The 27,483-nt window shown below is 45.4% G+C and overlaps 1 protein-coding gene across 1 annotated transcript; it reads left to right on the forward strand.

The window, feature by feature from the left end:
- Window positions 1-1,269: 1,269 nt before the first annotated feature.
- LOC139053564 (thimet oligopeptidase-like) lies at window positions 1,270-26,905 on the forward strand (the record flags this gene model as incomplete). Its single annotated transcript, XM_070530494.1, has 8 exons — window positions 1,270-1,954; window positions 8,120-8,259; window positions 9,194-9,309; window positions 18,753-18,922; window positions 19,517-19,629; window positions 23,266-23,320; window positions 25,595-25,759; window positions 26,744-26,905. Coding segments are annotated over exons 1-8 (1,290 nt in total), but the record flags the coding sequence as incomplete, so codon positions are not given.
- Window positions 26,906-27,483: the final 578 nt, after the last annotated feature.

Raw genomic sequence — 27,483 nt, forward strand, 5'->3', positions numbered from 1 at the left:
ACGACGACGCCGACGACGACGCGAAACCCAGGAACGGACGCCAAAGAGCTGCGCTCTAAAAAGGATCAGCTGGACATGGTGAAATAAAGGGGAAAAATCGTCGGTGATTACGGTACACTATAATGCGAAATTTGAGCGCAGCTCTGTACCTGTTTTCATTTCGCGATATATTGGCTGGTGCGGACAATGTCTCGTGCGGCTCGTTGCAAACGGAGCGAAGTGTGGCGCGACTTCCTCGCTAATCGGTATATCGCGAGAGGCAGCGTGTGGGTGACTGATCGTGGACGCGATTCACAGCAGCCGCCGCAGACAGACCTCCGCTCATGCAGCGCTTTGTTTCCATGTACGGCATCGGCGGACGCACTTCCTGCATGTCTTATGGATGGCTTCATCGGTGAACAGACGACGCGCGCTACTCCGGCTCCAGCTCGTAGAGATCGTCGCCGCAGAACGCGTCTCGCGCGGCACAACGCTTCTCGCGCTCTCGCCGTACCCTCCTCCTCTTTCAGCCTCATGGTTACCGCTGCCCCCTCCTCCTCCGCTTTCCTCCTCGCGCTCTTCGCTCTCGCCGTCTTTCATCCCCCTGCTGCTCTCCGCGTTCATTCTTTCATCCTTCGTTGTACTAGTTCGCTCGGTTACGCCGAGGGACGCCGACGCTCAACGCAGGAATGGGCGCCGAAGAGCGGCGCTCCAAAAAGAAAAGCAAAAACTGCTGGAGGACTTGTGTGCCATAAAAACATATAGAATGGCCCGCGGCAAGGAAACTGTCGCTGGTTGTTGCATAAAAGATGAAAATGTCCATAAATAGACTGCGCGAAACACTAAAACACAGACTTCAAGGCAAAAATGGTGTTTTCTTGTAGGCTTCCGCCGTGAAGCCGAAAACAAAGCTTGAAATACTCATTTTGTTCCTGCATTACTTCGACAGTTCTGATGGTCGATTGGAACCCAAAGCTCCTCCATCAGCAGAGAGGGGTAGCAGTACGTAGGGGCTTTATGCAAACCCTGTTACATTAGCACAGCGGCCCGGAGCGCTACCCATTCGACCACGAGCTACAATGTAGGCGGGAAAACGGTTAGATACAAACATAGATATATACAAGCATACACAGAATATAAGTAGGTGACCCCGTAAAGTGAGTGAAGTACCCTAAACACGCTAACGCATGAAAAGCACGAAGGAACAGCTTAATTAGCGACCGTAACTTGGTGAATGAAAACAAATCTCGACAGCCATACTTGTGCCGTATTGCAACTCAGCGAGTGTTTGGGATAGAGTGTACTCTAATTTGGAACGAGCTGAAGCCGTTTACATCGTGGCCACCATTTTGCAAACATTGCTGTCATTACTGGAACCAAAACCGATACTAGCTAGAGCACGTTTGCTAGTCGACAAGAATCGCTGGTAACGCACATGGCCCCGCTTTGCGCACGACACCATTAGCGTTGTTGGTCGTCGACCGGCGGATTTGCCATCTCACCTCCTGCTGTGATTTTCACATCCGCCGCTCGTCTATTGCCCTCTCTTGGCTTTCGATTGGAGTTTCGAAGCGGATAGCAAAGTGAACGAGGAGGAGGGCCATCTATGCTTATTGCTATCTCGAGGCTCGCCACACTGCGACCCGCGACCAGCAGGACATCGTTGAGCGTCGCCGGCGTAGCAAGAGCTTGTTTCGCCGGAGTCCGGTCGGCACAGCAGCCCGTTCTCGTGCCGACGAGGTGCTACTGCGACTCGTCGCTTACCTTGAACCTCGCCCGACACCGTCGGGAGCAAGTCTTCAGCATGGACGCGGAGAACGGCACCGCCCCCGGGATACTGAGAGCATGGGACTTCGACATTACTCCCGAGGACCTGCACGCCAGGGCGTCCAAGATCATGGACGAGTGCCGCAAATCATGCGACAAGGTTGGCGCGTTGCAGGGTGACGAGATCACCTTCGAGTCTGTGCTTGAGGTGAGTGCGAGCAGTGGCGTAGCCAGAAATTTTGTTCGGGGGGGGGGGGGGGTTACGCCACTGGCCCAATATATATATATATATATATATATATATATATATATATATATATATATATATATATATATATATATATATATATATATATATGTAGCTGCACGTTGCGGCTCAGCCTCCTCCTTAAGCGCAAGCTTTAGCTCGGGTGCTCCCATTTAAGTACATGTAGAAGGGGAATTCGTTTTTCCCTGCAACCACTTCACCAAATTTGAGGAGGTTTATTGCATTTAAAAGAAAAAGTTTCATTCTAGTGACTACTGGCTTCGAATCTTTCATTTAGGTGGTCAATTATTTATTAAAAATTGGCCAAAACTGAAGATTTTCAGAAAACGAAACTATCAAGCTTAAAACTCCGTGACTCAACAATGAAAAATGATATCACAATTATGTGAACTGCATCTAATAGTACATCTACAGCGGACAAAATAGATATGTTACACATGAATCCCCCAAAAATTTAGTATTGTGGAAATACGGCTTTTGAAGAACCCTTGTACACAACGTAACCAATTCATGTAAGATACAAATTGTCATAGCAAACTTGTCCGCTTTGACTGTTATAATAAATGCCATTTACACAACCACAACATCTGTTCTTCATGCATAGCTATTAGTTTGTAAACGTCGTGCTTCTATTTTTTCAAACTTTCGAATTTTCCAAAATATTTTAAACAAAATTCAGGCCCTAAATCGAAGTTCTGTTTGCAACAGACACTAGAATTTAACTTTCTCTCTCAAATGCAACCAATTTCAATAAAAGCGATTTGCAGGATTATCTCAGAACAGCGTTTCTGCGTTTTACAAGTATTTGAATAGGCCGCGTCGGATTGGGCCCGAGCTAAAGCTTTCTCCTAAACAATTTATCGAGGGATCAAATACATGAATAATAACTCCATTGTAATTGCCAAAGATGCTGCAAACGAATTCTTTAAAGCTACGCACTCTAAATACAAGTAAAATATTGTATTTTTTCATAAAATATTATACTCGTATGTGCCAAAAATTGGCCCAACATAGCTGACGTCAATGCTTCCATGTTTTTTATCTATTTATTAAGTAAAGAAAATATCACACGAACTTTAGAACTATATCAGTTCGAAACCAGGAAAGCAGTGCATGCCGCTGATATGAAAAATTAAAAGGCAATGAACTGAACAAGTTGAGGACAAATATGTTAATGAAACTTTGTCATTCAAGAACCGTGCTTACATTTTTGTATATATGCAATGGCCAGTGAAAAATCTCAATGACGCTGTCGTTTGTTCCAATGTATTACGCAGGAGTAGCTGTCCCTTGTCGTGTATCGTGAGTAATTGCACCGAAGTTATAGTTGCGACAGAGAGCACGTATAAAAAGCAGGAGTTCTGCAAGATATATGAGGGCAAGTCAAATGAATGAGCCAACAACGGGGTACTTTATTTAAAAGTAGTCTTCATGAGAATTTAGACATTTGTCCTATTGACTAACGAGTTGCGTGATTCCCGTCTTATAAAACTCCTTGGGTTGCTGCTTCAAAAAGTCTGTATCTGGTTCCCTTGAGCTGTTTTTTCGGTTGCCCCAAAATGTAAAAGTCGCAAGGTGACAGGTGTGAGCTGTATGGCGGATGTTGCACCGTTTCCCACTTCAACTTTGCCAGTTTTGTATTAACCACATAAGCGACGTGGGGACAGGCATTGTCGTGGAACAAGATGACCCCATTCGTCAATTTTCGACGTTGTTCGTTCTTGCTGTTCGTTCTTGCGACACGCTGCCGTTCTGGCGTTTCACAATATCGGAAACAATTGATAGCCTCTCAAGATTTAACAAATTCTATCAGTAATGGACCCTGTTGATCGAGAAAAAAAAGTCAACAACACCTTTCCAGCGGAAATGATGGCCTTTACGTTATTTGGGCGTGGTAAATTCGAATGTTTCCACCGTAAGCTTTGCCGTCGTGTTTCAGGCTCGTAGTAGTGGCACCAAGGTTCGTCCCCGATCACAGTTGCAAACAAGAAGTCGTCATGCTCATTATGATACCCGATCAAATGAGTCAAGGCAGCGCGAAACTTCTCCGTCTTCTCGCGATGGATAAAAATCTTGGTGATCCATTGCGCACCAAAGAGCCGATAACCGAGAAGCTCATGAATTTTGGCGTGAACCGAACCGTGACTGATGTTCAGACTGTCTGCCAGTTCATCGATGCTTATCCTCCGTTCTTGTTTAAGCAGCTCATAAACCTTTAAAATTGTGTGGGGGGTGATTGCACGATCGTTTTGGCCCGGTCTTGGAATGTCTTTGCAACGTCCTTTGAACCGTTTGCTCCAACGCTTCACAGTGGTCAATGAAATGCAGTGTCCAACGTACACGGCAGTCATATGGCGATTAATTTCTGTTTTGGAAACACCTTCAGCTGTCAAAAGCTTCGCGACACCGAGCTGTTCAACTTTTGAAGTGTCCATTATGTGATGCAACCATATTCAACCCAGTGTATGAGAGCATTAAAGAACATTATCTTCACACCTGCGTGTCACTTTTGTAAATGAGACATGCCGTTCTCCTACGCGCATGCCTCGCAGATAATGAACCGAACCATTATTGCGTGGTTAGAGTAGGCTCACTTCCATTTGACTCGCCCCCGTACATTAGAAATGCAAAGATACAATGGAATATGCAAATGCGAAAATACGGCTTGATAAAGGACAAAAAAGTGTCACTGGAAACAAAGTTCACTGCATGTATACACAAAACCTCGCAACAAGATATTTAAGTATACGTATAAGTCTCCAATGAGTCTATGTATGTAAGAAGAAGTAACTGTATATAGTGCGTCAAACAAGGCAAATAAACATGTTGTACAATCATAGATTCACAGAATCCTAGATTCCGCCCCCATTCCATCCACTCCCCCCGATGTATTGCGCGCGACGGAAGGCGGCGCGGTTGCTCCCCGCTTTTCTCCTTTGCACACACAAGACTGAGCCACCATCGTCGGCTCACCTATTCAACCTCCCCTCCTACGCTTTCACTCGCGCATACAGCATGCAGTGCGTGGTCACGATGTTATCACCCTTGGACTTTATACGAAACATAAGGGCGATGGCAGGAATGCGCCTGGAGTGTCCATATAATTGCTTTCGCATAATATAATAAAAGTATCCGGCAACTGAAGCGTCCCGTCGCCCGTTACTTTCCGCAAAAGAAGTATCAAAATCGACCTTTCACCATGCGACAATTCGCTGCGCCGCAACAATGTATTTTTTTTTCTGTGAGGCGGAGGCACCGAAATGAAAAAAAAAAAAAAAACGCATAGGAAAGTATGTTGGCCAGAATCGAATGCCTACTTCGGGCAGCTAATGGGGCTACGGAAGGAATACTGAAGAAAACTTGAGACGCTTGGTCCACTGAGAACCATACGCATACTGCTCAGTATCCTACAGCGGCGAAACAAGGCTTTCCGGAAAGGTTCCGCTCAAGGAATGCGGTGCAATCCTTCGAGTCCCCACAGTGATGGCGGCGAGTGGCCATTGTTTTTTTTTTTTCTCGTCTGCTAGCCAGAAAGCGTCCAAAACTCTGTCAGGTGAAAATCCACTCGGCCAGAGCAAACCGAACGCGCACCGAAGTGCACCGCACGGTGCTCGGGGCCATACGAGAATAACGTATGCGCTCTGGCTGGCTCTGGCAGCCCGCGGGTAGGGTAGTGAGAACGAAAAAAAAAAATTGAAGAGGCTCAATGTGTCCTTGCGAATAAAAGTCAAAGTAGAAAAAATAAATAAGAACGTAGTTACTTTGGCTGGCTTTAGTGTCTTGACATGGATGTTCTGGCGTAGGTCAAAAGAAATGTTGATATTTTTTATGTGACGTGACGGCACAAGTGAACCACCCCAACGCTTCGTCTCATTGGACCTCGCTGCTTGCCTTGTCAACTCGTCTGCTAGTGTGTTGATTTGGCTTGTCTCGTATGTTCCGATGTAAGAATTTAGAAAAGTCAATAGACCTTTGGCGTCAAATGTTTATAACAACATTAAACCCACAAATTTAAGTTCCGCAATTGAAAATCTAAAGCACAACTTTGGAAATGTCAATGCACCTTTCACATCAAGAGCTTATGAAATTTATACCCATAAAGTTTCGCAATTGATATCCATGCGCTCCATAGATTCCCTAGCCTCAGTGAGATGCCGCGGCGAGCCCACTCACCATCAAAGCGCCCTTGAAACTTTGTGCTCGGATGGGACTACTTGGCGTTATGCGACTCCCGATGTATGGGCGTTGCCACGAAATCCAGCCCGAGTTTGCAATCTTCGCGGTTAAATGTCTTTTCGAGCGTCAAAAAGACATTCTAGACAAAATCCAGAGTGATTTCAGGCGCCGGGGGTCGCTTTGGTCGGTGGTGCATGGACAGCACGAAAAAATTTCGGGGGGGGGGGGGGGCTGAAGCCCCATAAGCCCCCCCCCTGGCTACGCCCCTGAGTGCGAGCAAAACGACCTCAGAAGAGCTGTCGAACCAGCGATGAAAACCAGGTTGAAGAACGCGAGATTTATTGCACGATCACTATAGGCTGTTATCGACTGCAGTGCTACGGCATAGCATACGTACCAAGAGGCGGATGTGCGATGACCGTGGGTTTCAGCAGCCCATCGCGATTGGGCATTCGTGAAGCTTCGCACATTGCAGACGAAATCACAGGTCAAATGTTCGTTAGCATTGCTCTCGCAGCACAAAAGGTGCTGTAGCAGTTTTTGCCTTTCGCTTTTGAATGCTGTACGCCACAGTATTACTGCTGAGTTATGTTTCTCTAGTGAACGTGTGTGCTTTTTCAGGCATACCTTGGCTACACCGGTTTGCCGTATGTCCTCAAACTGCTAATTACGCCTGTACAATTAGATCAGTTGCGAAACTGTAGAAGTCGTCTCCCCTGTGATTGATGCCACCAAACTGGTTGCTACAGATGCGCCCTGGTCGTTGTGTTACATTTGTGTGGCGCCTGAGTTTCCTCGCGTATTCGTGCGACACGTTGGCAGATCGCTGGTTAGAAATACAGCAGAGATACAGTGACGTCACAAAGTTAATGTAAAGTCGTCCAATGTATTCAAAATGTGTTGGAGTTAGTAATTTCCAATCCTATTGTGTGATGTGCAGGTTATTTTCAGTAAAACTGGTTTATTGAAAGCCGCACAGAACACCTGCCTGTTCCACTGAACCTTTAGGAAATTCCATTACTGCGATAGTACATATTTCTAATGTTGAAGTTATTTGAAGGCTTGATGCTAAGGTGCTGCGGTGGTAGTACATATTTCTAATGTTGATGGCTTGATTATAAGGTCCAGATTCAAATGCATGCAAGAATTACCTTTTCCACTCTATGTTGTTGTACGTGGACCTCGGAACTGTTAGCATGTTGCAAATACGGAGGGGGGGACTCCTAATCCCTCTAAAGATTAAAACGGAATTTCTAATGCTTCTTATCAATCGTGGTGCACATGCATTGTGCCAGTTATAAACAGCTATAAACAGTTTACATCAGTCTTGCAGGAGCGTACTTCTTATGTCTTGGTACAGCAGGCACAACTTCTCTGAAGCATAGATCCGAATTAGGCATAACAGGTCAATCCTTGACAAAATCAAATTTCAGTTTTGATATGACAAAATACTTTTTCATCTTTAGAAATGCTTTTCATGTTTTGATTTTGTGCTCAAGTATGATCTTCATACAAAAAATAACATTTAATTAATGGGCATGAGGAGTAGAAAAGCAAAACAGTTGTATACGTATGCATTTATCAGGTTCTTTGTTTTATCTATAGCAGATGACAAATTGTAAAGCATGCATCAATTTGACACATGGAACCGGGTTTGATTCATGGGGGTTAACATCCCAAAGCTACACTTGGGCTATGAGAGATGCTGTCTGGAAGGCTTCTGATTAGTTTTCATGCCCTAAGATTCTTAAACCATCTTGTGCTCATCGAAATGCAGCCACACATGAAATCATGAAAATGTTGAATGACCTGGCGTGCATACCATTAATTCGCTGAGGCGGGTGCTAATCATGTTTTCATGGTGCAATCATTGCACTCTGTTTTTTGTGTGTCATTGTGTGCTGTAAGCTTGTTTTTCTGACTGTGCAGGAAATTGCCGAGGGCCAGCGCATATTTGCCAATGAGAGGCTCTACCTCGACTTGCCGATGTATGTCTCAGCCAGGAAGGAACTTCGTGACGCCAGTGCCGATGTCTCTGCCAAGCTCAACGAGTTTGAAATTGAGATCGAGTGAGTTGTCAGTCAGTAGCAGACTCCAGTGTTTTACCTCAGTATGTGTTTGCAGTGTTGCATACAACTCATTGCAGTGAAGGGTAAAGTTCAAATTAAAAAAGAAATTACACAAAATTTCAATTTTTTCTAGTTCTGTTATTTCTAGTTCTTCTGTTCTAGTCCTTCCATTACATGGGGAATACTTGCAAATGTAAAGCTGGGAATATTCTCTACAAATTGAGCTGCTTGTAAGTACTGCAAGTATATATTGTGCGAGCAGACGAAGTCATTAAAGAAAAATAATGAGAAACAAGCAAGGAGTGTGTAACTGCGCTCCTAAATACACCGTATGTGCCTGGGTTTGTAGAGGGTATGCAAAATTCTTCAACTGCACTTCCCCACGCATCTAGTTTTGAACCATGGAAGATGATAGATGTCGCCCTAGAAGTGGAAATGAACCAGCAGCACACAATCTGATGCCGCTGTCCTAGCGACAGTCTTGTCCTTCCTTACCGCATCCTCCCTATTTGCTAGTTTACCCTCCGCTAAACTGTGCCGTAAGCGGAAGGTCAGCCAACTTGTGTAAAGAAACCTGATAGTGTGGAAAAGCCCTCATCCAGTGTTTCGCATGCCTCCTATTAACCTGCATCACTGCGCAGATGAGGTTTCGGAGTTGCATGCAGAAGGCACCACTGTGAATAAAGAGGCCAAGCAGATGAGTTTTGAATGCTCCAACATTGCACAGCTTGTGCTGTAGAAGGAGTCTCTTAATTTGGCCTACACCTGAACAGAAGCACTCAAGAAGACGGCTGCTATTGCTTGTGCATGAAGCTTTATTTATTCCTTCTTCTGATAGTTTATTCGTCCCGCTGTAATTGGGTAAGCTCGTGCTTCTAGCCTGAGCACGTTCCTCATTTCCTCCATGTTCTCGTGTTCTTTATCTCCTAATCAGCATGCGGACTGACATCTTTGAGAAGCTGCTTGTGCTGGAAAAGAAGGACACAAGCTGCCTGTCGCCCGAGAGGAAACGCTTCCTTGACAAGCTCATCAAACTCCGCAAGAGGGACGGTGAGTAATGTCGAGAGGGGCAATAGTAATTGCAATACTCTTATGTCACAAGTCACTGCCTATTCTAAAGAAGGGTTGAGAGAGAGGAAGGGCAAAGAGGTTAAAGCTGGAATCGCGTGACCAACATGATTGTGGATGAATTGGTCACATAATATAGAAGAGGTAGCAGATTTACCACCATAAGGCCTGCCCTCGTCTAAGGCTCGTACCGCCACTTCAGAGTACGGATATTTGGAAAATAAATTTCATTAAGCATCATGTGTACGCAAGTGCTGTTTAATTTTTCAAACCGCTACTTGATGGCACTAGTTACTGTATTGCCGACAATGGCATTGTTATCGTCATCGTCGCCATATCCTAGAATCATGCAACAGATCCAGTGTGCTTAACGCTTTCCTTACCAGTCCTTTAGAAATTGATCAATCTGATTGACAGTATTTCTACATGTTCTTAAGAATTTCCGTTGGAATTCTTCCACAAGCAGCATCATGCACCGCCTGAAAGGATGACTGAAATTTAGCTATTTGTCAGATTCGCCAATTTTTGGCTGATATGGGAGTCTGGAAAAAATAAAACTTCAACTGGAAGTACTGCTGAAACTAGACTCCAGTACTCCTAGCACTTCCTCAATAAGACAATGCAAAGTTTGTGCTTTAGTCAACTCTGCAGCACAACTTTTCAATGATAGCAGCAGTGAAGACACAGAAGCTTCTCTCAGGTTGTCAAATTTTTCGATACATCGTCCAGGCTGTTTTAACAAGGTCTCAAACAACGGTAGATGCTCACGAGTGTATTATTTTGATGACTGTGTTCGACTAATATTTTTGCATGGTCTGACCTATAAAGGCCGAGAACTAGGAGCCATGTGCATATTTTGTATATTTCAGATTTTTTTTTTACTCTCATTACCGTATTTGCTCGCCTAATGATTGCACTCGCATAATGATGGCACCCCGAACTTGCCGCAGCGATGTGTCGTGTGCCAAGTCTAGTTAATAATGATCGCGCTTACCATCTGTCGAATGCTACACGAACGGCTCTTCAAGACAAACTAAGTGGTCTGCATACATCAAACATTCTTAAGTAGATGCCCCATTTCATTACCTTCATCACTTTCCGCACCTCCATGACAAAAAGAGGTACAACCAAACTTGCCTTTATTATGTGTAGGCTTATAATGATTGTGGTCAACAACAACAAAAAAGGCGCCTTTCGATTCTTATCTGCACTTGTGGGCACGCAACAAATCGCGAGCGGAAACGATAGTAGCCACGTTTACATTGATACGTTAGAAGTGTACCCTATGCATACGCCGTCACTTGTAACACACCTAGGATATTCGCCCACCCTTAGCAGAAAAGTGCCGTATTAGGATAGTAGTGAAGACAGATGCGGCAGTTTCCGCAGCAGGCCGGCCATGTGTTTCTATGTCACTGGCAGCTAGGCGCGCCCATCTGTTTTTGTCCCCTCAAAGTGGACATGGCTAGGTTATTGCCGCAAACTTGCCGATATTAACAATATTATTCATTACTGATATGGAAGAAACTGTTTCAATGCACGTAATGTACTCGCGAGAAGAAAAAAAAATCAAGTTCGGTGCGTTCGGCTTGCTCGGCGGGCCGCCATTTTTTTTTTAGTGTCCCGCACTACACACAGCGGCAGCCGCCTATTTGTTGACCTTTTGTCATCCCGCAGCAAACTCGGGATAAAAAAGTTTTTTCTTCTCGCGGGAAATTTAACCCGTGTAATCATTGCACCCCGGAATTTCCGTTAATCTTTTGCACAAGAAAGTGCGATCATTATGTGAGTAAATACGGTACTTATACTCATCATCATCACCAGCCTGTTTTATGTCCACTGCAGGGCGAAAGCCTCTCCCTGTGATCTCCAATTACCCCTGTCCTGCACCAACCGATTCCAACTAGCGCCTGCAAATTTCCTAATTTTATCGCTCCACCTAGTCTTCTGCCATCCTCGACTGTGTTTCCCCTCTTTTGGTATCCATTCTGTAACCTTAATGGTCCAACGGTTATCTAACCGGCGCATTACATGACCTGCCCAGCTCCATTTTTTTTCTCTTGATGTCAATTAGAATATTGCCGATACCCGTTTGCTCACTGACCCACCTGCTCTCTTTGTCTCTTAACGTTATGCCTAGCAATCTTCCACCAAATTATGCCTAGCAAATTCTCAAAAGTGGTCTGGGTAATTATTACAGCTTTACACCCATTCGAAACACCAGTGGTCAGGCTATAATATTATGTCTCGCGGCATATGTTGTGACTACCGTGTCTTCAAGTTATTGAAACCTCACCGATGGCACCGGCTGTTGGAATCTCAGCGCTGCCACCAGCTGTTGGAACCTCAGTGCTGACACCCGTTATTGCAATCGGACCGCTGGCGCCCGTTGTTGCAAATGGGTCGCAAGCCCCAAGGGTAGCGTTGGCCTGGCGGCCTGGGGCACCACTGGAAGCGTCCGAAGGTCCTGGCAAAGCATGAGTCGACTGCTAACAGAACAACTTGTTTATTCTAGCATCGCAAAGAGCGGGCGGTCAGGTCGACCGAAGTAGAGAGACGGGAGAGCACGTTACTCAACAGAAGAAATCGGAGCCTCTCTTTTGGCGTCCGGGAGCAGCTGCTTTTATACTCTTGGCGTCGCGGGCAAGAAGGAAGGTCACGGGACGACACCACGTGACAGCGAGGCACGGACGGACTGAGACATGTAGAGACGAGTGTAGTGACGCATCAGCCGGGCCGGCGCCGGTCAGATCTCCTCGCTTCACACTTGGGGAGCTCCCCTCCCCGGCTGCCGCGCTTTGACAAGCGTGGGCACACACACACACGCACACACAAAGACACGTGGCACTGAACATGCCGCGATGCGCTCGGCGGGGATGCGTCGCGGCCGCTCCGAACGGGCCAAAATGTCCGCCGCTTTGAACGAAGCTCAGGCGTGCGTTGCATTCGCGCCGGCTTTACCGCGCGTCGTAGGCGAAACGTAACAGACCGCCCCGCCGGGGGAGGGAGATCCCGATGGTCAGGGGACTGCATCCGCTGTCTGGAGGGATGTCGCTCGATGATGCTCATAACCGAAGTCGGTCGTCCCTCAGCGTTTCTTGAGCGCAGCGCACCGAGAAGGCCTCGTTCTCACGTTCAGGTTCACACAGGACACTGCAAAGTGACTTCAGGAGAGTTGCCATTTTTGTTCTCTTTCCCAGCAAGCGTTAGAACTGCGCCGAAACTCAGCCGCTCAGTCAGCAAGCACGGCACAACCCTCACTAAGCCATGCCAGGCTCTTTCCCCTTTTATACTACTGCCTAGTTCCTAACAGTAGTCTATAGCAGCACTCAGAACGCGTCCACAAATCGGAAAATTGCACTAGAAAGCACATCATCACTTTGAAACACTACACAAAAGCAATATGTTAAAAATCCTGCCTCAGGAAGAAAAACATCAATAACAAACAATTTTGAGGCTGATTCCCACGTTAGAGGCTTCGACTTAAGCCATCGGCGTTACCGTTGAGACTCCCCTTTTTGTAACGCACCTCAAAAGAATGTTGTTGCAAAGCGAGGCTCCAGCGCAGGAGGCGGCCATTTGTGAAAGAGATAGTCTGCAGCCATTGGAGAGGGCAGTGATCCGTCTCGAAGCATGCGAAGCGGAGATCGCAGCGAGAGACCGTACACTAGCTCGGCTGGCGAAAACCCCGTAGCTGCATGCGGCGCGCTCCTCAATGCAAACATCACCCCAGGCAGAAACAGCTCCCAGTCAGTTTGTTGTTCAAACCACAATGCTCTCAACACGCGCTTCATGACGGAGTGGAGCTTCTCAACGGAATTCGACTGTGGGTGGCACACTGAGTTGTGTAACAGCTTTACCCCGCACCTTTCGAGAAAGGCTGTCGTCAAAGCGCTAGTAAACACTGTGCCCTGATCTGACTGGATTTCCGCAGGAAAACCAACTCGCGCAAATATGGACAGTAGTGCATTGACTATCTCAACTGAGGTGAGTTCTTTAAGCGGCACTGCTTCAGGGAACTTTGTCGCTGGGCAGATCACAGTCAAAATGTGTCTGTACCCCGTGGCTGTTACCGGCAGAGGTCCCACTGTATCAATAACGAGCTGCTAAAAGGCTCCGTAATGATAGGTACCAACTTCAACGGCGCCCTCGATTTGTCCCCTGGTTTGCCCACCCGCTGACAGGTGTCACATGTCTTCACAAAGTGGTCTGCGTCCCGAAAACACCCTGGCCAATAGTACTCTTGCAAGAGACGGTCCTTAGTTTTCTTAACTCCTAGGTGTCCGGACCACGAACCCCCATGCGACAAGCGCAACATATCCTGACGATAGCATTGAGGCACGATCAGCTGATCGAACTCCACTCCCCTGCGGTCTAGATACTTCCGGTACAGGACCCCACTTCTTTCCACAAAGCGAGCATTTTTCTTGGCGATACCTTCCTTGACAATGCAGCGTATGTTTTCTAGGCTGCCATCCTTCTTTTGCTCGGCTATCAAAGCCGACCGGCTGACTTTTAGCAACCTATTAAGTCCGTCTGATGTAGGCGTGATGAGCAAATCTGCAGATAGCTCTTCTAACTTTCCTGCATCGGGAATTTCCTCTCCAGTATCTGGTGCCTTTAACGCTACAGGCTCAATTTGATTCAGTTCGGGCGTGCTCTGAATATCAGCTTGCTGCGCCTCTGACCCTTTCTCATCGTTCGACAACGTCGGCCCCGCAACTACCGCCTTTGCAGCGAGCTCCCGAACCTTCGATCTGGTTAAGGCCTGAACGCTAGCCTCACCAAACAAAAGCCCAATTTCGCGCAGGAGCTGATCGGACCTGTTCGAAAATAGGTACGGGTACTGGGGGGGCAGCATAGATGACACTGCCGCCTCCGTCTCAAGTGCTCCGAAAGGTCCTTCAATAAGCACCTTTGCTACGGGCAGACACACGCTGTGAGCTTCCACGGCTTGCTTGATCCATGCGCACTCGCCCGTGAACATATCGGGTTCTACGTAAGAGGGGTGAACTACATCCATCGTAGCTGCGGAATCGCGAAGCACTCGGCACTCTTTCCCGTTCACGAGGAGGTCTCGCATGTAAGGCTCGAGAAGCTTCATGTTCTCGTCAGTGCTGCATAATGACAAAAACACTACTTTTGTTTTTGTTTCCGTACACTGCGCCGAAAAGTGAACCGGCTTCTGGCACGTATAACACACGCGCACTCGCCTCGTCTCGAACCGCTTTCTGCGTTCGGCTTCGGCTGCCGCCGTCTCCTTACGTTCGGTCGGACTGCTTTCACTCGCATCCGCACTACGTGACTCCCCCTTTGCTCTCATGGGCGTGAACTTTGGCCTCTCGAACTTAGAGCCAAATTCACCTTTTTGACCGTCCTTAGCTCCGCGAGCCCGACGCGTCACAAACTCTTCGGCTAGCTCAGCGGCTCTAGCCACCGTACTAACGTCTGGCCTATCCAAGACCCAGTAGCGCACGTTCTCAGGTAACCGACTATAAGACTGTTCTAGCCCGAAACACTGCAGAACTTTCTCGTGGTCACCAAACGCTTTCTCTTCTTTGAGCCACTCCTGCATGTTTGACATTAGCCTGTAGGCAAACTCTGTATAGGACTCACTTTTGACTTTCTCATTTTCTCGAAACTTCCGACGGAACGCCTCCGCTGACAGCCTGTACTTTTTTAGCATACTCGATTTCACTTTGTCGAAATCCTCTGCCTCCTCTCTATCCAAGCGAGCGACTACGTCGGCCGCCTCGCCGGGTAACAAAGTGAGCAAGCGCTGTGGCCACGTTTCCCGAGAGAACCCCTGCTTCTCGCACGTTCGCTCAAAGTTAACCAGGAACAAACCAATGTCCTCTCCAAGCTTAAACAGCCGCATCAGGTCAGTAATTTTAAACAATACTCGTTCTCCTGCACCGTGTGCCTGACTTCCATTACGAGCGCGTTCCATCTCTACCTCGAGACGCTTCATTTCCAAAGCGTGATCGCGCTCTTCTTTTTCTTTCTCTTTTCGTTCTTTTCGTTCAAGCTCATCTTTCTCTTTTTGTTCTTTTCGTTCAAGCTCATGTCTTTTTGCCGTCTCCCTCTCCTCAATGGTCTCAAGGCATTCCGACTGCTCGTCATCCTCAGCTCCTAACTCAAGAATAGCCCTTAGCAGTTCTGGTTTTCTGAGTTTGTCTGAGACATCCAGACCCAACTCTCTTGCAAGCTCCAACAATTTCGGTTTGCGCAACGACTTCAAATCCATGGCTGCTCTGAATGCTGCTTTCTCTACTGCCTATTATTGTCTTGCCGCAAACTAACCCGGCAGCAACGACAACCACAATTACCAGCTCTGTTTCTGACACTAACAAAAGCCTGGCAAAACTCGGAAGAAGAAAGTCCCGCACTCACCAAACCTCGCAGCCAAGAATTCAGCGCAGTCGTTCCGCTGCAGGCAACCAGTCATCACACAGGGCTCGTTGCACTGCTCCCGAATGGTCGTTGTGCTGCTCAGCATACAGTCAACCGCATATCTTCGCTGCTGGCCTCCGTTGTCGCGATCTCACCGCTGGCAACCAGCTATTGAAACCTCACCGATGGCACCGGCTGTTGGAATCTCAGCGCTGCCACCAGCTGTTGGAACCTCAGTGCTGACACCCGTTATATAATCGGACCGCTGGCGCCCGTTGTTGCAAATGGGTCGCAAGCCCCAAGGGTAGCGTTGGCCTGGCGGCCTGGGGCACCACTGGAAGCATCCGAAGGTCCTGGCAAAGCATGAGTCGACTGCTAACAGAACAACTTGTTTATTCTAGCATCGCAAAGAGCGGGCGGTCAGGTCGACCGAAGTAGAGAGACGGGAGAGCACGTTACTCAACAGAAGAAATCGGAGCCTCTCTTTTGGCGTCCGGGAGCAGCTGCTTTTATACTCTTGGCGTCGCGGGCAAGAAGGAAGGTCACGAGATGACACCACGTGACAGCGAGGCACGGACGGACTGAGACATGTAGAGACGAGTGTAGTGACGCATCAGCCGGGCCGGCGCCGGTCAGACCTCCTCGCTTCACACTTGGGGAGCTCCTCTCCCCGGCTGCCGCGCTTTGACAAGCGTGGGCACACAGACACACACGCACACACAAAGACACGTGGCACTGAACATGCCGGGACGCGCTCGGCGGGGATGCGTCGCGGCCGCTCCGAACGGGCCAAAATGTCCGCCGCTTTGAACGAAGCTCCGGCATACGTTGCATTCGCGCCGGCTTTACCGCGCGTCGTAGGCGAAACGTAACAAGGTAAAATGTTGCACCGACAGTGAGCACATTTCTTGCAGTAAGGAAGGAGTTTAGCAGTAACGGCCGTACTGCAACACATTGTTTAGCTGCATTGTGCTTTCGAGTGCATGAACAGGGCATTGCTGCAAAAAAGTGTGCACGTGAATGTTGAACATGTGGTGTGCTGTTTTGTTGGAGACCATTGTTAAAAGCTTCAAGGTGAGGAGAATTTCTACCATTATGAGATGGCATAGAGGACAACCAGTTCTGGGAAGGTGCCAATCAGGCAGCCTCAGGCAGTGGAAGATATAAAGATGACCGAATAAAAATGTTCATATCTGTTAAGTGCAATTCAAAGCTTTGGTGACTACCCATAAGCATTTCCTCTTGTAAACACTGCACCCTGTAAAAAAAATCTGAGAAAAAGTGTAGGCCTTGCACAAGTAAATACAGTACATTGGGTCACTTGATGGCTAGCATTGGTGTGAAGGCGAACCAGACCAACTATGTTTCTACTCCCAAAAGCACAAATGACCGCATGAGCGCTCTTTCTTACTTGCAGCCGTACAGCTGACAGTGTAAGCTGCACATTTTTGTTGCTGTCATTCTGATTCAACAAGCAACCTAGATTGAAGAATTTAAGCTGGTTGTTGCCAGCCTAAGGCGTGTTGCTGTTTGTATTTTGCTATTTCTAGCAGAAAGTCCCAACAGCGATTTAACTTCAGTTGTATCGGGCATCGCTTCACGTGGACCGGGTGAGCAAGCACTGTTGGGACGGGTCGCTTATGGTTCCTTTCCTTGATGTGTATGTCGCAAGTCCAACTCACAGTTATGTTTGTCATGGGAATGATGTTAACGACAAAAACATCTGGTTCACTACCCTACACTGAGGGAGAAGGATATAAGTCAATGTCCGATTTTTCGAACTCCCTAGGGGCCACGAAAACATTAAAAAAATCGGGCAGTCCGAAAAAAAAAACGAATGCATGCCTTTTACTGCCTCCAAGGGCTCAAATCACCACAGGCACGTCTGAATTATCCCTGAAGGCCTGCCAGTACACTTATAAGTCATATCGGTGCTCGTAATGTGATAGGAGAAGGCAGGTGCACGTGTGTGTAATTAAGGAATACGTACTGTGTCATACACGCAGTACACACTTAGACTTACCACTTCGCTATAGTCGAAACCCGCAATAATGAAATCCTGCAACAATGAAATTCTCACGACAGCGAAACATTTTCGTATCCCCAGTGAACGCCCATAGGATTCAATGCATTTCGAACCTCTCGGCACCGAAATGTCGCAGTACTGCAATCTTGCATCAACAAAATTTACCGGAAATGCTGCTGCATGTGCTGTTGCTCTGCATACAGTACCGAGTTGCACAAAATCTCACAAAAGTGATCGCATCTCCGAAAGGATTTGACCGAGAATACTGCGCTACGGCAGTGCTGCCACTGCTGGTCGACACATGCGACGCACTTTGTACTGTCAGCAATGCGTTTCCACATCCTCGAGCAAAGCTTGCAAAGTAGGCTAACGAAATTTTGACAGTAGAGTTTTGTTCTGCGATGCATTACCTATCTGTGCTGTTTCTTTTCCCAACAAGGAAGTTCTCACGAAAGTGAATTTTTTCGTGTACCCCGCCAATCTCGTTATTGCAAGGTTCAACTGTAGTTTGTCTTGCAACTCATGCAATTCTCCGGAAGGCTAAGAACTCGTGATGAGTCTTGTTGCCAGCACATGAACTCTTAAGATAACCTATTGTTTGAATGTGCTTTCGTAACCAGATTGAAAGTGTTTGCATCGTTGTCGTCATGCTATACGCCAAGAACTTGTTGCCATCCATGGACGCCATCTTGAGATGAAAATGACACTGGCTAGGCTGGCTCTGATGGTAACTGGCTGCGAACATGGTTTAGTTTCATACCGAGTTGCACTGACCAATCAACTTTCAGACAAGTTTTCGTGGGAATAAAAAAGCCGCACAAAGGTGCACGTAGCCGCAATGGAGCAGGTTAGCAATAAAGCCGCCTTGAACAAGCTATCGCCGATCGCCTACTAGTTCATTTTAGCTTAGTTTAGGTTAGCTGGGCTGTCCATCGTCATAGATATCAGTAAAACCACAGTAGAGAAGGTTGGAAGGGGGTCACAAGGCACTGCTTGGATGTTGCAGGTCTCCACCTGGCGGCAGAAGTGCAGGAGCAGGTGAAGCAGCTCAAGAATGAGATAAGTGAACTCGAAGTCAAGTACAGCAAGAATTGCAATGAGGAGAACACTGTGCTTGAGTTCACCGAAGAGGAGCTGCGGGGCACACCCGAGGACTTTATCAAGAGCCTCGAGATGGTGCGTTAAAATAATAACAGTAGTAGTAGTAGTCATAGTTTCATTTGTAGCACCGATGGGTTAGGAAATCCTGGAGCTAGTCATAACAGCGGTAGTAGTAGTAGCAGTAGCAGGGGGCAGTTGTAGTTTTTATGCTTTTCGAAGTATTGGAAAGGATAGTAAGAGCAATAGTATTCGAAGTAGAGATAGCTTCGGTAACAGTAATGCCTTGGGACGTACTGGAGGTGGTGGCAGTATGTAGTAGCAATACTTAAGGTAGTTTTATAAAGTTTGAGAACCTTGTAGTAAGTGTATATCCATTGAAAAGGAGCCATGTGAACGAAGTACAAGGTGTAGGAATAAATAGCATGCCAGAGATCTTAGCATGGGAATGCAGAAGGCCGATTCACAAAAGGATAGAAGGAGAACAGAGGTAGGAAAGGCAGGGAGGTTAATTCAAGTTTGTCCAGTTTGCTATCCTACAAATGGAGAGGTGCCATGCTCATGATGTCTTTGGGAGATACCTTGAGTTGCATGGCTTTGTGGAATCAAGGCGTAGTTTCGACCATGTGTAATGGCATGTTGTGCTGTGGTTGCGTGGTTCCTTCCTCCTAGGCTGAGTCTGGCAAACGCAAGGTGACGCTGAAGCACCCACATGTGTTGCCCATCATGAAGATGGCTGTTGACCCAGCGACTCGCAAGAAAGTCAACTTTGCTTACGAATCCAGGTGCGTGAGTGTCTGCCTCGGTATCTTTCCATCTCTGTGTGGGCTTGGTCTATGTGTACGCAACACGATAACTTGCTTTACCTCGACACTTGTCCTGGATTGTGCTGAAATGGGCAGCGCCTTCGATTGGATATCAGCCCTGCACACAGGGCCGATATGATGGACGATTTCTTTTGACCTATTTTATGACTTTCTTATCACCCACCACTCGCAGCAGGCCAATTGTGGTGATAACATAGGCAGTTCTCCGCTCACAGCACTGACAAAACATGAAAAGAAAAAGAACCGGAATGAAATCATTGCATACAAAGATAAATGGGCAGAGATTAACTGGTAAGGCTCTCGCTAATGAGTTTAACCACCACTTTTTGACTTTTGGAGTGTCGGAAGGGACCATCTGTGAGAATTTTGAAACATATATAGAACACAGTTCGTCACAACGTTTATTTCTTTACCCGGTTACCCAAGTTGAAATTGCTGGTATAATTAACAGCCTTAAAAGTAATGTTTCGTGTGGTTTCGATAGCATTAAAGCAGCCCCAATTAAAGTGGTCTCAGATTTGCTATCCAGCGTAGTTTGCCGCTTAATGAATACTATTTTGTTGACAGGAATATTTCCGGATAAAACGAAAGTTGCTGGCATTTCAATCCTGCGTAAAGGTGGTCCTCTTGACTGTATTTCTAACTACAGACCAATATCAGTACTTCTGCTATTTTCCAACATTGCAGAGAAAGTTATAAATCCTCGAATTTCTCAGCATTTCTATAAGCACAAACTAATATCCGAATATCAGTATGGATTTTAGCAAGGCAAATCGACTGAGCCAGCATTATTAAACGTCAGAGAAAAAATTGTAATTAATATAGAAAATCAACTGAACACAATAGGTATTTTCTTAGATTTTAACAAAGCCTTCGATTCTATTAAACATCCCATACTGTTTGCAAAGTTACTGTATTGTGGATGAGATGGCTTCTACTCAAGTTACTGCGTAGTTACGTGACTAACCGTACTCAGTTCGTTGTAATTAGTAATGTGCAGTCGGATACTGAATTCATAAATTATGGAGTTCCGCAAGGATCTATGTTAGCACCAACAATATTCTTGCTGTATTTAAACAACATTGTCAACATCCCCCTGACCACAGACATTGTCCTCTGCGCAGGTGATACAAATGTTTTTTTCACATGTGATAACCTTTCCTCTCTCACACGTACTATTAATTTATGGCTTCAAGATTTGTCCTGCTGGTTAGATGCAAATAAACTCTTATTGAATGTTAGAAAAACCAAGTACATTATCTTCTAATCTATTAATAAACCAGTTCACCTTGATAGCTCTATAACGTTTAAATCATGTCCATTAGAGCAGACTTCAGAGTACAAGTTTTTAGGAGTACTATTTCCTGAAAATCTTCGATGGACAAGTCACATGAATTTTATAAAAGGTATCATTGCTAAATCAATTTGAATGCTAAATAGATATCGGACGTTGTTACCAATAAGATTAAGACAACAACGTTATTTTAGTACAGTACATTCCCGTGTACAATATTGTCTACTAGTTTGGGGGGTTACATCAAAGTATAATTTTGAACGACTATACATAATGCAGAAGAAAAGTATACGATTCATTCAAAATATATCTAGTCGTGATCATACATCCCCATACTTTGCTGAGAACTGGATACTTCATATGGAAATGTTGTATAAACTGCGTTTGTTGGAATAGATTTTTCTCAAATTAAAAGCAAATCGTGAGCTGTTCTTCCATACATATACAAATATGAGGACACCATATTATTTCAGAAACAAAAACTTCATAAAGATTACAATGAGAACTAGATACAGTATGCAATATCTAAAATGGCAAATTCAGAACCTTCTGAATTGTTATCCATCATTTTTAGGTACAGTGGAGAGTTTTCCCTCTTCGCTTGCTTTCAGAAAACTAACTAAAATGTATTTCAACCAACAGTTGTAAATTTGGCGCACATTTGTTTTGTTCTCTTCAATCCAATTGTAGTCGATTGGCCTTAATAGTTATGTGTCATGTTGATGATGAATGTCTCGATGACTAATTCTGTTATTCTTCCTTATATTGCTTTATCATGTTTGATACTCTGTACGTGCATTTTAATTTGCATATTTATGATATTTTGCAGTGTGTTTTGAAGCATGTTGCGCTCATGTTGTCTACTGCGCGTGATGTCTGGTGTCAAAGGCCTAGTCAGGTGGCTTTTAGTGCTGCCTTTTGCCATGGCACCAAGACAAACCGCTCTTGAGCGTTGTTTTGTCAATAAACAAACAAACAAACAAACATTATCTCAGCCCAGAAAGTGAGGAAGCGGAGCACTGTTATATATAGAGAGTACCCATTGGCTGGAACAGTTATACCCCAGTCACATGGGCACTTTCAAAGTCCTTTGAACCAAAGATCCTTTACTTCAAGGGAGAACGCGCACTGTCACACAGGCACAGCAAAGGAGCCCTACTGGAAGGGAGCCTTGAGTCAAAGGAGCGCGCTATCGCCCTTTGAAACCTCAAGGGAATACTCTCGAGCCTAGCAGCAAAGAAAAAAAACGAAAAAAATATGAAATTTTTACCTCTTGAGAACAAGCTTATAAGTACTGAATACTATTACTAAAGTACTAAACACTTTCGGCACACCCACAATCTCCATCATGAACGCGCCAGTACAGCAGCGCCGGCACGGCCTGTTGTCAGCTGCAACATCGACACAACACGGGTTCCATGTGCGATTCCCACATCCCAGTCTCCTCGGCTTTATTCTGCATGTCTTCTTCCCTCGTCACTTTAGTTTTGTAATTCTTTATTTAACCGCGTTTACGCGTACCTACCGCTGCCTAGCCATAAGGAATGAAACAAAGTAGCTGAAGCAAGGGCAACAACGAATAATTGACGCCAACATGCGGTGTACGAAGCGGTACACATGGTGGCCATGATTACAATAAATACATCTGTATTTGGTAAAGTAATGCCTTTACTACGCGTGCATTTCGTATTGGTGTCTCTATGTATTAGGAAAAATAAATATTGCTGAAAACAATATGACAAATTTATTATAAGATACATTTGGGCCATATTTTTTTATTACTTTCGAAGCGATGGCAATGCTAAGGATACGTTGCGGTTCCTGTTAAAAGCTTTAACGGAGACCATGTGGAGACCATGTAGCACCAACACATATCCCTTGAACTAATGTGCCTTTCAAAGCTCAATGCTCCTTAACTTCAAAGGACCTTTGTCATGCTCATGTGACTGGGGTATTACGGTCGTTCGCTGATTCCCATTATGTTGCATCAAGCCTTCAGCCAGTACGGGGCTCCAGTAGACATATTTAAAGAATTCTCTTTGGCAGTACCTTCCACGAGGAGTTTCGCGAGGATAGCATTTAACTCCAGTGCCCTTGATTGTGCAGATTATGAAAGTTGATAGTCACATAATCTTAGCTCATGAATAACTGTGGAGAAAACTTGTAACTTGGTGACCATACCTTTACCCTCTACCTTGTGAAGTTGGACAGTCATTGAGTTGGCACGTGCTCATGGGATTAATCGTGTTGAAAAAGAAGATAATGCCCAACACGTACACTTGTGTTAATTGTGTTTCCAGGTGTGTACCTGATAACGTGCTGCTACTTGAGAAGGCCATTTTTCTGAGACACAAGGTATGTAATTACAGCTGTAGTTCTTTTTTGTTTTACCGTAACATCCAGTAACTGTTCTACTTAACCTTGACGCACTTTAAAGGCTCATTGCAATGAAATTTCGGACCATGTAAGAAGCCTAATTTCAAATAGTGTAGATGGGGCAAATTATCCATAGAAACATTGACATTTGTAATATTTATTAGCTTAATATGCTCTCAGAGCCAAAGGCATTACAAAGAGGACTGGTTACAGCAAACAAACAAAAATACAGTAAGTTAGAACATTAGTTACAAACGCTATTGGGACGCATAGCAAGAAAGCTAGCAATAAAATGTTGTCATTACTGCTCATCGGAAATTATGAAGAACCCAGAACATTGAGAAACAGCACAGTTCCTCGGCATGACCTCCGAGGTCAGGCAGTGCCTGCGGTGCGCCGAGAATCTTGAGGGTAACGTGCTGGATGCATGTTTAGCGAAACGTCATCTGCTTAGGTGCTATTTACTGGCTGGTAATGAGACAATTAAAGAGTTACTGCAGTTTTTGCCAAGATTGCTTCAATCACACGTAGTACTTATTTATCGGCCATTTAGCCACAGGTAAATTTCTTTGCAGTTAGCCTTTAAAGCGAATTTTTTTTTTTTTTTTTGCTTCTGCTGTAGAGGGTGCTGGATATGTTTTTTTGGTTCGGGGGCCTTTGCTCAATACGCCTTGCTTCCAATGCGTTCAATCTTTTCCCCCTGCAACCTGCGTTTGTTGATAATAAGCCACAAGAGATGCGTACCTTTGAAGTCTCCCTAATTTTCCATAAGCTTTACGGATTCAGGGTCATTTACAATTTTGTGAATGTTGTGTCAAGACTTACCAGAAATGCTGTTCGTGAAAAGCTTCACTCATCAGTCTCTGAACCATACTATTGGAAGTTTTCTGTTGGTGAAAGGGTGCAAGAGGGATGGCACTTGCTTCAAGCAAGTTCATACAGCCTTGTTCCAGAAGCAGGCGAAATCAGCAACAGCAATGTCGCCGAGTCGCTGTGATATAAAAAACAACTGGCCGTTTTTTAGTCTCGGCTGTTCCAAGTTTTCTGGTGCTGCTGCTGGCATCTAGAGCTAAAGCATCCTTAATAAAATGCATGTGCATTCCACAAGAGGCGTCTGTTCGAGGCAAGCCTTAAAGTAATGCGTGCCTACAACCCCGCCCCCCTCCCACAGTTGTGTCAGTGGAACTTTTACTGATTTTAAATTTCACAGCTTGGGCAGATTGTTTGGATTAAGTGTCCTGACGCATCCTGACGGGAGTGGAATGCAATATCTATGTTGATTGAGTACTTACATTTACATGCATATTAAAGAGCCACTAAGGAGCAACACTAAATCAATATAAATTTCTAAAATGTTCCTTCAAAGCTCTATTTCAATAATTCTGTGGTGCAAAGTTGAATATTAGAAGATAAAGTGAAGGTTAATTTTTTTTTATATGCAAATGAAGCTTCCTGTGATTCTGAATGCTGTGCTTACTTGATGTATAATGCCCCATCATAACATCTCGTAAATGTCATCAGACCGTAATGTTATTTTTTGCAAGTGACATTGATATATTCATGGCCTGGAGGAGCTTCTTACTGGGCTGACCTTGCTAAATGTAGGGATTCAGAAGTTTCCCGCCATAGCTGTAGCTAGTCGTAGCCATAACCCACCATATAGCTGCAGGAGAGAGTCTTGTTGGGCTAGTCGGTGTATCACATGGATGTTTATGTCATGATGAACGTGTCATCATGACAACTGGCATAGAGAAAAATAGATAGGGCAAGCGCTATTCTAAAGTGAACCTTTATTTAACCAGAAGCAAGAATGTTGTAGTCTGAGCTATTGAAGGCATATTTCATGGTAAGTAGGGTACAGTGTGTCAGTGAGTTCCATCACATTGTACTCAACCGAGATGACCGTTTTGGATTGTCATGATTTGGTTGTCATTCCATTATATTGTCAATATATGCGTATGCCAATATACCCATATGTCATTATGCGCACGGTACAGCAAATGTACGAATCTCTAAAATGAAAGTTCAGTTGATAACGGCCCTTAATCCGTCTTTCCTGTGTCAGTTGTCAAGTTACATAACCCAAGAAATGCGGACGCCGGTCAGTAATTATTTGGTTATAATTCCAAGGGAGCAAGCGAAATCGCTGTTTTTGCTGTCTGTGCAAATCCTCAGTTGACCCTCGACTTAGCTGGCAAGGCAAGACAGCGTTTTATCCTCACCATCCTTGACTTCTTCCATGTGTCATTGCAGAAAGCACAGCTTCTGGGCTACCCGACGCACTCCGACTACATCACAGAGTTGTTGATGGCACGATCGTCTGCCAACGTGTGGCGCTTCCTCAGCGAACTGGCTGACAAGCTGCAGCCCCTGTGGGCAAAGGAGAAGAAGGTGCTGCTTGAACTGAAGGAAGAGGAGGTGGGTCGTTTGCAAACTGCACGAGAGTTACGTCTTTGTCACAAGCGAAGGTTTATTGTTACCAGCATGTGGTCGCATTTTGCATTTAAAGGAGTACGTTGTTCGTGTACAGTCTTCACTACGCGCTGCTCACACATAAAAGGATGACTCGAAGGTTGGGAAGCAGGAAATGTCCTAGTTTTATGGTAAAGTTAGTCTCGAAATGCCAGGCCTGGTGTCATCAATATCACCATGATGTCTTGACACACAGGCGAATTTTCTAACATTCTGTAGTGATAAGGCTAATTATGATAATGTTTAAAAAAAAATGACGAAGAGCAGGTACGCACAGTTTTTGTCGCTGAGCTTGCATTGGGGCAGTCGCAGCGATTGCAAGAACTGAGCGAGCCACTGTAGTACAACGTTGCGATGTATCTACCAAATCAAAACTTGTTTGTTAAAGGAAGTATATTATAGTAAATTAGCATGCTACGCATGGTGTCTTCTTTAAATTTTATTTAATTTATGTTAAAGTCATAAGTGTCATGTCACTACTGTCATTTGTTGGCTGCCACATAGTGTCATGAACGTGACTGGTGGTACACTTGTTCGTGTAAAGTTTGAGTTTACTCGCTGCTGTAAGCGACCAGTGTGGGTGCATTCCCATTGGCATTTGTTTGCCATGTTGTGGAACCATGGCAGCAGGCAAGGGAAGGGTGTGGCCCATCATGGCCACTGTCCAGGCTGACGGCCACCTCCTTCTAAACTCGTACTACCATGGCCTGCTCTTTCACAGTTGTTTGGCGGTAGAGTGGAAGGCAGTAGCACCAGCACATTACACTAATGACATTAGCTTCTGCATGATACTATGTAGCAAAAAAAAATGTTGTCACAGTAGCAGTAGTGATGTGTTCAGTGAATATGACGACTCAGTTTAAGCAATTAGTTTAAACACGTCCCGAGTTCTCCTCCTCTTTCCTTCTACCCTCCCCCTTTTCTCGCCAGTGCAAGCGACATGGGATCCCCTTCGATGGCGAGCTGCACGCCTGGGACGTGGCCTTCTACAAGAATTTGGTGGAGGAGCGCCACTACAAGGTGGACCAGGAGAAGTTGCGGCAGTACTTTCCCCTGGAGGTCGTCATGAAGGGCCTGTTCGGCATATACGAGGTCGGTATAGCAGCCGGCGCATGGCATTTCTATACCCCATGTACTTCTTTAGTCACCTTCTGCTTATTTTTTAAATTTTATCTTTAAGCGTGGTACCACGAAGGTCACCCTTTCGTTTCAACGCTTTATGCTTACTCTGTGTAAAACTCTGGCTCATTTAAAGAAAAGTTAGAAAGACCCCTTTTGTTCTGCAACGCCATCTTGCAAGATCCTGCTGGCACATACCATGCCCGTGCACAGTCTGTGATTCTGAATTGCCAACATATACACTACCATATACAATTATTAAGCAAGAAGAAAGGGAGTTAAACAAGGGGTACGATTTTTATTAGTCATATCATAAGAAGCCAACAAACACTGACACCAAGGACAACATAGGGGAAATTACTTGTGCTTAAAAAGTGACTTAAAGAAACGATAAATTAATGGAAATGAAAGTGGATGAAAAAACAACTTGCCACAGATGGGGAACAATCCCACAAGCTTCGCAAAAAAAAATTTCCCCTATGTTGTAAGTTCCCCTATGTTGTCCTTGGTTTCAGTGTTTGTGGGCTTCTTATGATATGACATATGGACTT

Source organism: Dermacentor albipictus, unplaced genomic scaffold (genome assembly GCF_038994185.2).
Source record: "Dermacentor albipictus isolate Rhodes 1998 colony unplaced genomic scaffold, USDA_Dalb.pri_finalv2 scaffold_153, whole genome shotgun sequence".
NCBI lineage: Eukaryota > Metazoa > Arthropoda > Arachnida > Ixodida > Ixodidae > Dermacentor > Dermacentor albipictus.